General features: G+C 35.5%; 1 protein-coding gene across 2 annotated transcripts in view; it reads left to right on the forward strand.

The window, feature by feature from the left end:
* The window catches only part of raly (RALY heterogeneous nuclear ribonucleoprotein), a 216,564-nt gene extending 202,943 nt beyond the window's left edge, over nt 1-13,621 (forward strand). For both annotated transcript variants that reach the window (XM_059329979.1, XM_059329980.1), the window contains exon 8: nt 13,388-13,621. In XM_059329979.1, coding sequence (XP_059185962.1) covers nt 13,388-13,614 — 227 coding nt within the window. In that variant the 3' untranslated portion in view covers nt 13,615-13,621. The remainder of the gene's footprint in view (nt 1-13,387) is intronic.
* Nucleotides 13,622-13,834: the final 213 nt, after the last annotated feature.

Raw genomic sequence — 13,834 nt, forward strand, 5'->3', positions numbered from 1 at the left:
TAGGGTTAAAATTTGGAATTTGCAAGTATTTCAATGAGTGTCCTATTAAGGGTTAAAGTGGTGAATCTGGGAGAAAAAAGTTGCTTTTTTTCCACTTTTTTCTCGTAAATCTGCGTCTTTTTTCGCTCAGATTTGCCACTCATGTTGTAGAGGGAGATTCGACCCGATCTGGAACCTGAATGTCAGTTGTTCATCAATCAGGACACCCAACTTTTGTGCAGAACTTGTGGGCACAAGTTGCGTGGATCCAAGCTGGATATTAACCCATTTAGGCCTAAAACGCCCAGAAAAAACTGCCTGTAAAACCTAAGAACCCCCTCAAACCTGAAGTTTTTCTGGAAATTCAACAGAAGATTTTTCAGCCTCTGTAGCAGATAGAAATGAAATTCAAAAAGTATTTGAGAGCTTATACCCGTGGCTTTCATGAGAAGTTGAATTTATTTGTCCAAACCTTCAATAAAGTTTTTTAAAAATCAACAAACTCAGCAAATGTTACATTTGACTGAATAAAAAATCCTATGCATAATACTAATACATGCCCATTAGCAAGATGCAAACATGATATGACCACTGGAAGAACAAGACATAGTTCTCATTACCCTACTGTAATAATAATATATATATATATATATCATAATAATAATAATACTAAATAATAATAATACATTTTATATATTGCACTTTTCAGGGTACTCAACGACGCATAAAGTAATATAAGACATAAACAGTCATGATTTCTTATATCATCATCACAATCAATTAGCCTATTATTATTAATATTAATATTAATATATTATTAATAATATTATTATTATCTCCAGATGGCCACAAATCTGTCTGTTCTTCGGTGAAAATATGTCGTCTAAAAACATATTCCTCATCCATAAATGCCGGTCGATTGGTTCCGAGGGTTCAAAGTCGGATCAGCAATAAAATCATCGGCGCTGTTTTCATCTTCCGTCACTTCCTGCTGAGCTCCTCCGCTCATAGATATATATATATATATAGATATGCCTCCGCTATAGTCCTCTTCCTCCATGATTTATAAGTTCTGGAAAAGTCCCATGATGCATTGCGACACTCCCGCATGTATTCTGATGCATTTCATTGGCCAAGAGACCGAAAATAGGTGGAAAAAAATACAAATACTACAAAATGACATATCCGCTGTCCCGGCCTTAATGGTAGAGTGACGCAACAGCGCTCCCGGCTTTAATGGTAGAAATGCGATAATGCTTTCCCAGCTTAAATGGGTTAATCAAGCATAAAAAACTTATATGCACTTTCTTTGGATTTTGGTGTTTCCATCAAGCTTTTTCTCATGTGTGCAGAGAAATGCATTGATGGAAACACGGCTCCTGAGGTGGTTTGGCGGGGAGGACAGGAATAGCTGGTTATCATCGGCGTAACGGTGGTATGAGAAGCCATGATTGCGGATGACTGCGCCAAGTGAAGTGGTGTACATTAAAAAAAAAGAGAAAGGGGCCCGAGCACTGACCCCTGAGGCCCCCCTGTGGACAAGATGTGCAGTTTGCACACTTCCCCCTCCCAAGATACTTGAACCCATAAGAACCCAGACCCATAATCCTTAAAGGAGAATTATGGGGACACATAGAACACATAATGATGTTTAAAAAAATAATAATAACACTGCCCCTAAATGTCAAAGATCTGTGATGTGACATAAACGATACATTGGGCGTTTATGGTATTTATGTTTATGATATTTCTTATTTTCAAATACAAAAACTAGATTAGTTAGCGGCTAGCATCAGTTAGCCGCTAGCATCAGTTAGCCGCTAGCTTTCGCTAATGACCGAATTTCACAACAAAGAAATAATCACATAATGATGTTTAAAAAAATAATAATAATAATACCCCTAAATGTCAAAGATCTGTGATGTGACATATACGATACATTGGGCGTTTATGGTATTTATGTTTATGATATTTCTTATTTTCAAATACAAAAACTAGATAAGTTAGCCGCTAGCATCAGTTAGCCGCTAGCATCAGTTAGCCGCTAGCATCAGTCACATTAGACACATTTTCTGCTTACAGAGACACAAATTTTGTTTGCATTTCCACAACATTTATCAAAATTGTGACATTTATAGTGCTGTTTAACAATAATTTTTTTGTCAGATTTGTTTTTAAGTCACAAAATAAGAATAAATCAATAATAAATAGATTATTATTTTTGTTTACATCTCCATAACATATGCACTACCGGTCAAAAGTTTTAGAACACCCCAATTTTTCCAGTTTTTATTGAAATTCAAGCAGTTCAAGTCAAATGAACAGCTTGAAAGGGTCCAAAGGTAAGTGGTGAACTGCCAGAGGTAAATAAAAAAAGGTAAGCTTAACCAAAACTGGAAAATAATGTACATTTCAGAATTATACAAGTAGGCCTTTTTCAGGGAACAAGAAATGGGTTAACAACTTAACTCTATGGAGTCTTGGGCTATTTTGTCCATTTTTGAATTCTTTTCATGTCTTTGTAAGTCATTTTGTGTCTTTTTTTAGTCATTTTGTGTCTTTTTTTGGTCATTTTGTGTGTGTTTTTTTTGTCATTTTGTGTCTTTTTTGGTCGTTTAGTGTCTTTTTTGGTCATTCTGTGTCTTTTTTTAGTCATTAATTCAACATAAAATGTGATTTTGAATCTTTTTTTATTTTCAAAACACTACCATGCTCAATAAAGAATTTTAAATGTGCATTAATTTCAGAGTACACTGAGACATTAAACTGCATCATTTTCAATTAAATTCTGGAAAAGTTGGTGTGTTCTAAAACTTTTGACCAGTATTCCTGAATTTGTTCAGGAATTATGGTCAGTAACAAATACATTTTTTGAAATTAGCTATTTTTTCACATTTCTGTTCTGAATATGGGAGATTCTGGAAGATTTAAAGTGTTTGTTACACGGGTGTCACCATAGGTTCTTATGGGTTAAAAGATCTCCCTGAGAGGTAGGGCAGATCCTGAGATGCGTAGAAGTGTATGAGAGGAGCATCTGGTGGTAAATACTGTCAAAAGGCAGCAGACGGATCCAGCAGCAGCAGAGTTCATGATGGAGCTGCTGGAGCCAAACACAGCGAGGACGGTGGTCTCGCTAGAGGGACAGATTGTTTTCATAAAGGAATTTGAAGACTTGGTAGGAAGGAATAAATCCTGTCTGAAACCACTGACTTGTGTACTTACGTACTACTGATAAAATCACAGTATATCTATGGAGTTCCTTAAAAGCTTTTGATATAATATAACCAAGGACTTTAACCCATAAGAACCCAGACCCAGTTATCCTTAAAGGAAAGTTATGGGGGATATACCACCATTTGGTGTTATAGAAAAGACACAAAATGAACAAAAAAGACACAAAATGAATGAAAAAGACACAAAATGAATGAAAAAGACACAAAATGAACACAAAAGACACAAAATGATCAAAAGGAAAGACACAAAATGAACAAAAGAAGACACAAAATGACCAAAAAAGACACAAAATGACCAAAAAAAAGACACAAAATGACCAAAAAAACACAAAATGATCAAAGAAAAGACACAAAATGACCAAAAAAGACACAAAATGATCAAAGAAAAGACACAAAATGAACAAAAAAGACACAAAATGAACACAAAAGACACAAAATGACCAAAAAAGACACAAAATGACCAAAGAAAAGACACAAAATGAACAAAAGAAGACACAAAATGACCAAAAAAGACACAAAATGACCAAAAAAAAGACACAAAATGACCAAAAAAGACACAAAATGACCAAAAAAAAGACACAAAATGACCAAAAAAACACAAAATGATCAAAGAAAAGACACAAAATGAACAGAAAAGACACAAAATGAACAAAAGAAGACACAAAATGACCAAAAAAGACACAAAATGATCAAAGAAAAGACACAAAATGAACGAAAAAGACACAAAATGAACAAAAGAAGACACAAAATGACCAAAAAAAACACAAAATGATCAAAGAAAAGACACAAAATGACCAAAAAAGACACAAAATGATCAAAGAAAAGACACAAAATGAACAAAAGAAGACACAAAATGACCAAAAAAAACACAAAATGATCAAAGAAAAGACACAAAATGAACACTTAGAGAAATACTTACACTAGCACTCAAAAGTTTTGCGTCACCCGGAAAATGTCTCTTGTTGTCGGTTTTATTCATGAAATGAGTTCCAACATGAAGTGAAAACATAGTCGAGACATTTACAAGGGTAGAAAGCCTTTAAAACACCAATTGTCACATCTTGGAAACAGTAATTCTCTACAGTGTGCTGCGGTTCAGAAACGTTCATCTTCAACATAATTGTGCTTCAAAAATGATTGATGAGATTGAACCGTATCTGTGGTTTGCACACACATGCAGTGCCAACATTCATTGTGGGGACCAGTTTCAGCCAAGACATCCAGCAATCTGTTAGATAAAAAAAGATTTAAAAAACATAATAACTTAGTGAGGATTGTAATCCAGAGCTGCAGCAGTGAACTGCTGGACTGAGAAGAGAAGGAGATCTTTAGGGAGATTACAGCACATTGGGCACATTACAGCAGCTTCTTATCTCACGTCCTCATAATACAAAACATGTTTCACTCACACAGATCTGTAGATTAGTGTCAAATCATTCGCAGGGCAAACATACAGAAAACCAGTCAGCCAATCAACCAATCAGCTCTCTCCACTGTGTTAAAGTGTTCACATGTTTTAGTCTTTTTGTCCTTTTTTAGTCATTTTGTGGGTTTTTTTTTTGTTTTTTTGTGTCTTTTTTGTCATTTTGTGGGTTTTCTTTGATAATTTTGTGTCTTTTTTGGTCATTTTGTGTCTTCTTTTGTTAATTTTGTGTCTTTTTCGTTCATTTTGTGTCTTTTCTTTGATCATTTTGTGTCTTTTTTGGTCATTTTGTGTCTTCTTTTGTTCATTTTGTGTCTTTTCTTCGATCATTTTGTGTCTTTTTTGGTCATTTTGTGTCTTCTTTTGTTCATTTTGTGTCTTTTCTTCGATCATTTTGTGTCTTTTTTGGTCATTTTGTGTCTTTTTCGTTCATTTTGTGTCTTTTCTTCGATCATTTTGTGTCTTTTTTGGTCATTTTGTGTCTTTTTCGTTCATTTTGTGTCTTTTCTTTGATCATTTTGTGTCTTTTTTTGGTGATTTTGTGTCTTTTTTTTGTATCATTGTTTTCAGCACAACCTCACCTATATGACCTGATTATTATTGTTTATTCATTTTCAATTACTGGATCAACATTTTGAAAAAAAACCCACTAGAAAATGACAAAAAACACACATAAAACTCACTCAAAACACACAAAAACACACAAAACATACATAAAAACACACAAAATTACAAAAAACACACATAAAAACACACTCAAAACACACAAAAACACACCAAAAAGACACATAAAAAACACACATAAAAACACACAAAAAAACACAAAATTACAAAAAACACCCATAAAAACACACTCAAAACACACAAAAACACACACATAAAAACACACACAAAAACACACATAAAAACACACATAAAAACACAAAAAACACACACAAAACATACATAAAAAACACAAACTGACACAAAACGTACATAAAAACACAGAGAGAAATTACAAAAACACACGAAAAAACACACAAAAACACACCAAAAACACACAGAAAAACACACCAAAAACACACAGAAAAACACACTCAAAACACACAAAAACACACCAAAAACACACAGAAAAACACACCAAAAACACACAGAAAAACACACCAAAAACACACAGAAAAACACACCAAAAACACACGTAAAAACACACTCAAAACACATAAAAACACACCAAAAACACACTCAAAACACACAAAAACACACAAAAAAACACACTCAAAACACACAAAAACATACCAAAAACACACCAAAAACACACACAAAAACACACCAAAAACACACATAAAAAACACAAACTCACACAAAACATGCATAAAAACACACAAAGAAATTACAAAAAAACACACGAAAAACAGTTAACACAAGGATTACATTAAAAATGCTGAATGCACACTGCAAAATCTCTTTGCAGAAAAATCTCTGCAAAAAAAAAAAGTAAAATCCTTCCTTCTCAGGAGCTTTCTGGGAACGTGTGCTCTTTAGATTTCTGCAGAAAAATAAAATTGGAATTGTCACATAAGAGAAATGAGCAGGAAAGAACATGAACTATATATTTTCTCAGTGATTTACTGAGTTACTTTCTGTGCCGTCTGCTGAAGACATTTTTTGATGTCTCAATGCAATAAAAAAATAAAAAGCCACAAAGGCCTCTTTTTATTGTTGTCTTTATTAATAACTCAGGCCTGACACCAGAGGAATTTCCTGCAGAATCAAAGAAAAATCTTCAAATGGAAAAACTCAACAGAAAACAAATGTGTATGGCATTTTTGTATTATCAATATGTGGAAGATTAACATGTATCTGTATGTAATAAATCTTCCTTCGCTGTATGTCAGCTTATATATGCTCACCTCAGTCCTCCCACCTCGACTCAAACTACATCTGATTTTTGACCAAAAACAAAGAAGAAGAAGAAAGAAACCTTTTAGAAAAACATGTGACAGAAATTTAAAAACCAACACTGCTCTCCTGACTTCCCAACATGTGTGAACAATCGGCTCAGTTGGACTGTAAATCCCTCCAATGACTTCATTGCAGCTTCAGTTACAACCTGTCAAAATACAGAAGAACTGTCATAGAACTGTCATAGCGAGGCTATGTCCTCTGTCCTCTGTTCTCCCTCTGACTGCAGCAGGAGCTGAAACTCTTCTGAGGCAAAATATGAGAATATATCACATGTTTTTCTATAAAATACAAACTTTTATTGTTAACTACCTATGAATAACAAAGAAGTTATACAATGAAATTCAGTTTAAAATAAAAACAAAGCCAAAATCACACTACTACAAAATATAAAAGAATATTAAAATACTTCTGCCCACACTGCAACAAAAGAAAAGTTGGGTGAACTCAAAATTTCAAGGCAACAAACTTCGATAAAATTTTAAGTTGGACAATTAAACTATAAGTTTTTGTCTTTGAGTTTGCTCAACTCTGAATTCAACTCAACTGTAAGTTGTACTAATTTATTATTTTACATTGTAATAACTTTTAATCCTTACTTCTGCTAACTTCTGCAATGTGCTGAATTGGCACGATTGTAACGCCGCTATGAAATGTTAGCTAATGATGCGACCACAATTTTGAGTTAGCATTGATACGCTAATGGCTACTCTTGTAGCTGTAACAAGCAGCGGCGCTAGCATCAGTTAGCCGCTAGCATCAGTTAGCCACTAGCATCAGTTAGCCGCTCGCATCAGTTAGCCGCTAGCATCAGTTAGCCGCTAGCTTTCGCTAATGACCGAATTTCCCAACAAAGAAATAAGAGTTATCAGAACTATTGTCCCTTGTTGTGAACCCCAACTTAAAGATATAAGTAACAACAACTCACCAACTTGTTTTTGAGCAGACAACTGGCTTCCTTTGTTGTGCTAACTTACATTATTGCCCTTAATGTCAATAATTTATATTTCCAAGTTTTACCAAATTAAATCAGGTAGGAAAACATGCATAATCCACTAAGAGCAATACATGAAGCAATGCATAATTGCATGCATACAGTAAGTTGTAGACATGTAAATGATCAGTCAATCAGTCTGACTGGCTGTGGGAAGAAGATCATGAAGATAATGAAGAAGACAACAACTAAAAACAGTTAGCTTCAAGCCAGAGACTCATTGTAAAGTTATAACTTGCTACTTTGGCATTTGTCAGAAAAGACACAAAATTACCCAAAAAAGAATCAAATTGACCAAAAATTAGACACAAAATGATCAAAAAAAGACACAAATTGACCAAAAAAGACACAAAATGACTAAAAAAAGACACAAACTGCCCACAAAATGATTAAAAAAAAGACACAAAATGACCAAAAAATACACAAAATGACCAAAAAAACACACGAAATTACCAAAAAAAAGACACAAAATTACCAAAAAAGACACAAAATGGCCCAAAAAGAAACAAAATGACCAAAAAAAGACACAGAATTACTAAAAAAGACACAAACTGACCACAAAATACACAAAATGACTAAAAAAAAGACACAAAATGACTAAAAAACCCACAAAATGACTAAAAAAAGACACAAAATGACAACAAAAAAAAACATTAAATGACCAAAAAGACTAAAACACATTAACACATGAACACTTTAACACAGTGGAGACAGAGCTGACTTCCAAAATGATTTGTTGACCCCCAGAAATCATCTCGCGACCCTAATTGGGGTCGGACCCCCAGGTTGAGAATAGCTGGGTTAGACAACGTGCTCCAGAGTATGAGTTAAATAAATGATATTTAATGGTAGAATTGTCCCCAAAATATAAAGGCAATGTCATTTACACCAATTATTTATATGCTTTGGGACTTTGAAACATCTTTTCCCATATAAATTCATACAAATAAAAGACAAGAGTAGCAGCCAGTCTCTGCATACTGCACATACCAAACCAACTCTGGGAATTGATATTGCTCAAAAAAGGCCCAATGTGCCATTTACAGGCAATTATCACCTGCATCTGTTGATGTCGTTAAGTGAATCCAACTTCAGGTATATTTAGTGTTGACAGAAGGAGGCCAGGAAATATTTCTGCCCATCTGCTGTCAGGCTGTGATCAGATCTCTGAGCCTGCTCAGTGGAGGGATGTGATCCAACTGAGCCTCTGGAAGTTTATCTTAGTAAGAATGCTCTACAGCAGCTATTCTCAACCTTGGGGTCCCGACCCCAATAGGGGTCGCAAGATGATTTCTGGGGGTCGCCAAATAATTTTGGAATCAGCTCTGTCTCCACTGTGTTAAAGTGTTCATGTGTTTAAGTCTTTTTGGTCATTTATTGCCCTTTTTTTGTCATTTTGTGTCTTTTTTGTCATTTTGTGTCTGTTTTTGTCATTTTGTGGGGTTTTTTAGTAATTTTGTGTCTTTTTTTGGTGATTTTGTGTCTTTTTTATGGTAATTTTGTGTCTTTTTTGGTCATTTTGTGTCTTTTTAAAGTAATTTAGTTTTTTTCTGTCATTTTGTGTCTTTTTTTGGTCATTTTCTGTCTTTTATTGGTAATTTTGTGTATTTTCTTGGTCATTTTGTGTATTTTTTTGGTCATTTTGTGTCTTTTTTTTGGTCATTTTGTGTGTTTTTAAAGAAATTTAGTATTTTTTCAGTCATTTTGTGTCATTTTTTTTATGTCATTTTGTGTATGTTTTTAGTAATTTTGTGTCTTTTTTTGGTAATTTTGTCTTTTTGTAATAATTTTGTGTCTTTTTTAGTATGATTTTGGGGGGTAATTTTGTGTCTTTTTTTGGTCATTTTGTGTCTTTTTTTCTGTCATTTTGTGTCTTTTTTTCTGTCATTTTGTGTATGTTTTTAGTAATTTTGTGTCTTTTTTTGGTCATTTTGTGTCTTTTTAAAGTAATTTAGTATTTTTTACTGCCTCCTGCAGCCCCCGGGTAATTTGAGTCTGAGAGCCCTGGTTTATAATACCAACTGGCATGAGAAGAGCTCAACACGTGTAGAAAAACAAAACCCCAGATAAGTCTCTCCCAGATAAAGAGAAAGCAGAGCCGGCCTGTTTAATGTCGTGGAGCTGGACAGATTTCAACACTTCTATCTGCACCTGGAGCCTGGATGCAGAAAGAAAACAGAAAAGAGTATGAAGAAATGTGTGAGTAGATTCCAGACCTCTGAGTCGGAGCACCACATCTGAACATTTTCCAAATGATTCAGGGGTCCAGAGATATTTCTGTTGTGTTGTGTTAAGACTAAGAAGTACTGCGTAAGAAAAAGGTTTATACAGTCATGGAAAAAATGATTAGACCACCCTTGTTTTCTTCAGTTTCTTGTTCATTTTAATGTCTGGTTCAACTAAAGGTACGTTTGTTTGGACAAATATAATGATAACAACAAAACTAGCTGATAAAAGTTTAATGTAAGAGCTGATATCTAGACGTTTAACATGGTTTTCTGGATAATGATTTGGGTTATTATCAAGAAAACCATGTTAACCATGTTTGTACCAGGCATTAAAATGAACAAGAAACTGAAGAAAACAATGGTCTAATAATGTTTTCCATGACTGTAAAGGCAGGGGTCTCAAACTCAAATTACCTGGGGGCTGGAGGCAGGATCAAAATGACCAAAAAAAGACACTAAATTACTAAAAAAGACACAAAATGACAGAAAAAAACTAAATTACTTTAAAAAGACACAAAATGACCAAAAAATACACTAAATTACCCCAGAAAATACACAAAATTATACTAAAAATGACACAGAATTATTAGAAAAAGAATTAACAAATAAAAGACAGAAAAAAGACACAAAATGACAAAAAAAGACGGAATTACCAAAAAAGACACAAACTTATTACGGAAAAGACACAAAATGACAAAAAAAATCACAGAATTACCAAAAATGACACAAGATATTTTAAAAAAGACACAAAATGACCATAAGACACACAATGACAGATCAAAACTAAATTATTTTAAAAAAGACACAAAATGACCAAAAAAGACACAAACTTATTTTAAAAAGACAAAAAATGACAAAAAAAGACACAGAATTACCTAAAAAAGACACAAAATGACCCAAAAAAGACAGAATTACCAAAAAAGACACAAACTTATTTTTAAAAAGACACAAAATGACCCAAAAAAGATAGAATTACCAAAAAAGACACAAAATTACCAAAAAAAGTAAGTAAAGGGACCTTCCACACACAACACGGTGAAGTGCCATTCATATAAAACTCACATTAAACTTTCATATCAAGGTGGGGGCCACAAATTATCGCCACGAGGACCACAATTGGCCCGCGGGCCGCAAGTTTGAGACCCCTGATCTATTCTGCCGTTTAGTTGGAGATCTCGTTGGTTTTAAAGTTTGAGACTCTGAGAACTCGTTTACTGTAGCCGACTTCTGAAACAAGTCATCCGTTTGAAATCTTGTTTATAAGCATTCATAAGAGAGTCATGACATGAGGTACTAATGTGATAAAGAGATGAGCTGTTATAGAGTGTTTATTTGTTAATGTTACATTGTTTCACAAGACGCATTTCAAAATTAGATTAAAGTCTTAATAATACCTCAAATCATTTTCATCTCTTTTCAGTCACAATTTAAATCAAATCAAATCAAATCAAATCAAATCAAATCAAATCAAGTTTATTTGTATAGCCCTTTACAGTAGCCAGAAGGTACCCAAAGTGCTTCACAGGAAATCCATAAAAAAAAAAAAACAATACATAACAAATGCATAACATATAAGTACAAAATAAAAGTGCTGCAGTGCTGCAAGGTAGTACGAGCCATAGACCATAGCCATACATAGAAAGGAACAAACAAAATGAGTAGACCTAAGAAACAGAGTTGGCAGATTTAAATGGCAACCTAAAAAAGTGGGTCTTCAACTTTGATTTAAAAAGGCTGAGATCAGAAGTGAAACGAATGTCAGGGGGCAATTTGTTCCACAGCCTTGGAGCAGCGAAGGCAAAAGACCGATCGCCCCACTGTTTAAAGGAACACTCCACCGTTTTTTCATATTAAAACATGTTATTCGGTCAAGTAAGACGAGTTGATACAGACCTCTTGCGTCTCAATGCATGCACTCAATCGCCCTGGCGCGCGGCGCCACTTGGCTAGCACTTAGCTTAGCCCAGTTCATTCATTAGGATCCAAACAGATGGACAGTTAGAAGCCACCAAACTCCTCCACGTTTTCCCTATTTAAATACAGCTACACGAGTAGTTAAACGACCAAGTATGGCCACACAAAATAAAACGTGGCGCTTTTCGAAGCGCAGTAATATCATCACTCCTGAAAAATCTTCTCCCCTCAGGAGTGATGATATTACTGCGCCGAGTCGAAGTGCTCCCAAGTGCTATTCCGCCATACATTATAGTTCTCCTTTTTATCCGCTTCGAAAAGCGCCACGTTTTATTTTGTGTGGCCATACTTGGTCGTTTAACTACTCGTGTAGCTGTATTTAAATAGGGAAAACGTGGAGGAGTTTGGTCGCTTCTAACTGTCCATCTGTTTGGATCCTAATGAATGAACTGGGCTAAGCTAAGTGCTAGCCAAGTAGCTCCGCGCGCCAGGGCGATTGAGTGCACGCATTGAGACGCAAGAGGTCTGTATCAACTCGTCTTACTTGACCGAATAACATGTTTTAATATGAAAAAACGGTGGAGTGTTCCTTTAAGCCGTGTCCTCGGGACCTCTAAGAGAAGTTGACCCGAAGAGCGCAGGGCTCTGCCACAATTGCGAACAGTTAAAATCTCTGACAGATAAGATGGGGCCAGTCCATTAACGGCCTGAAAAACAAATAACAAAAGTTTAAAATCAATTCTAAAACGGACTGGAAGCCAGTGGAGTGATGACAGCACAGGGGTAATGTGTTCCCGTCTCAATGTGCCTGTTAAAAATCGGGCAGCGGCGTTCTGTACGAGTTGAAGACGAGAGATGGAAGACTGGCTGAGGCCAACGTAGAGGGCATTGCAGTAATCGAGTCTCGAACTGATAAAAGCATGGATTGCCTTCTCGAGATCCGGCCGACTGAGGAAAGATTTCACTTTGGCCAAGAGACGGAGCTGAAAGAAGCTTGTGCTGACAACAGAACTAATCTGTTTGTCGAATTTGAGTCCATTGTCAAATATTACACCAAGGTTTTTAACATGTGATTTTAAAAAAGGGGGCCAGAGTGCCAGAGTTTGTGGCGGAAACAATCGACGAAGATGGTGAACCAAACAAAATGCATTCAGTTTTGCTGTCGTTTAAATGCAAAAAGTTCTGTGCCAGCCACCGCTTTATGTCAGAAATGCATTCCAGGAGCTTAGTGAATGCAGTGTTATCGTTAGGACACATGGGCAGATATATCTGCAAATCGTCTGCATAAAAGTGAAAAGACAAATTGTGTTGTTTTAGAATTGATCCCAGAGGAAGCATGTACAAAGAAAACAGAATAGGGCCGAGAATGGAACCCTGTGGCACACCACAGGGCAGGGTCTAAAATTGGAGAGCTTTAAGGATGCTTTCTTTGCTAAAGGTGAAACGAGTAAAAAAAAAAAAAAACTCCTTTTATTGGAACTTGGAGAATTCGACCAGCTGCTTTTTTTATGGCAAGACCAATAACTCGCCTCAATCAATTTACACTTTACACATATTTCTAACGTTTGTGTTTTTGTGCCTCTGTGTGTGTGTGTGTGTGTGTGTGTGTGTGTGTGTGTGTGTGTGTGTGTCTGTGTCTGTGTCTGTGTGTGTGTGTGTGTGTGTGTGTGTGCAGAGCTGAGGAAGACGGAGGAGTGTAAGAGCGAGGAGACGTGGCAGGAAGGGGAGGAGTCGAACTCAGAGCTGGAGGACGAGGAGGAGGAGGAGCACAGACAGAACAGTGAAGCTGGAGACGAGGAGGAGGAGCAGAACGAGGAAGAGGAGGAGGAGGAGGAGGAGGAGGAAGGAGAGCACACGCAGGGCGACGCCCACGACCACATGCCGGTACTCACCTCCATCTGACTGAGAGAGAGAGAGAGTGTTTGATTCTCCCCTCAGCAGCGTGTTAATTTGTTCTTATTATTATTATTATTATTATTATTATTACTATTATTATTATTACTATTATTTTTATTATTATTATTATTACTATTATTATTATTACTATTATTATTATTGCTATTATTATTATTATTACTATTACTCTTATTATTACTATTATTATTATTATTACTATTATTAT

Source organism: Centropristis striata, chromosome 3, assembly GCF_030273125.1.
Source record: "Centropristis striata isolate RG_2023a ecotype Rhode Island chromosome 3, C.striata_1.0, whole genome shotgun sequence".
In the NCBI taxonomy this organism is placed as follows: domain Eukaryota; kingdom Metazoa; phylum Chordata; class Actinopteri; order Perciformes; family Serranidae; genus Centropristis; species Centropristis striata.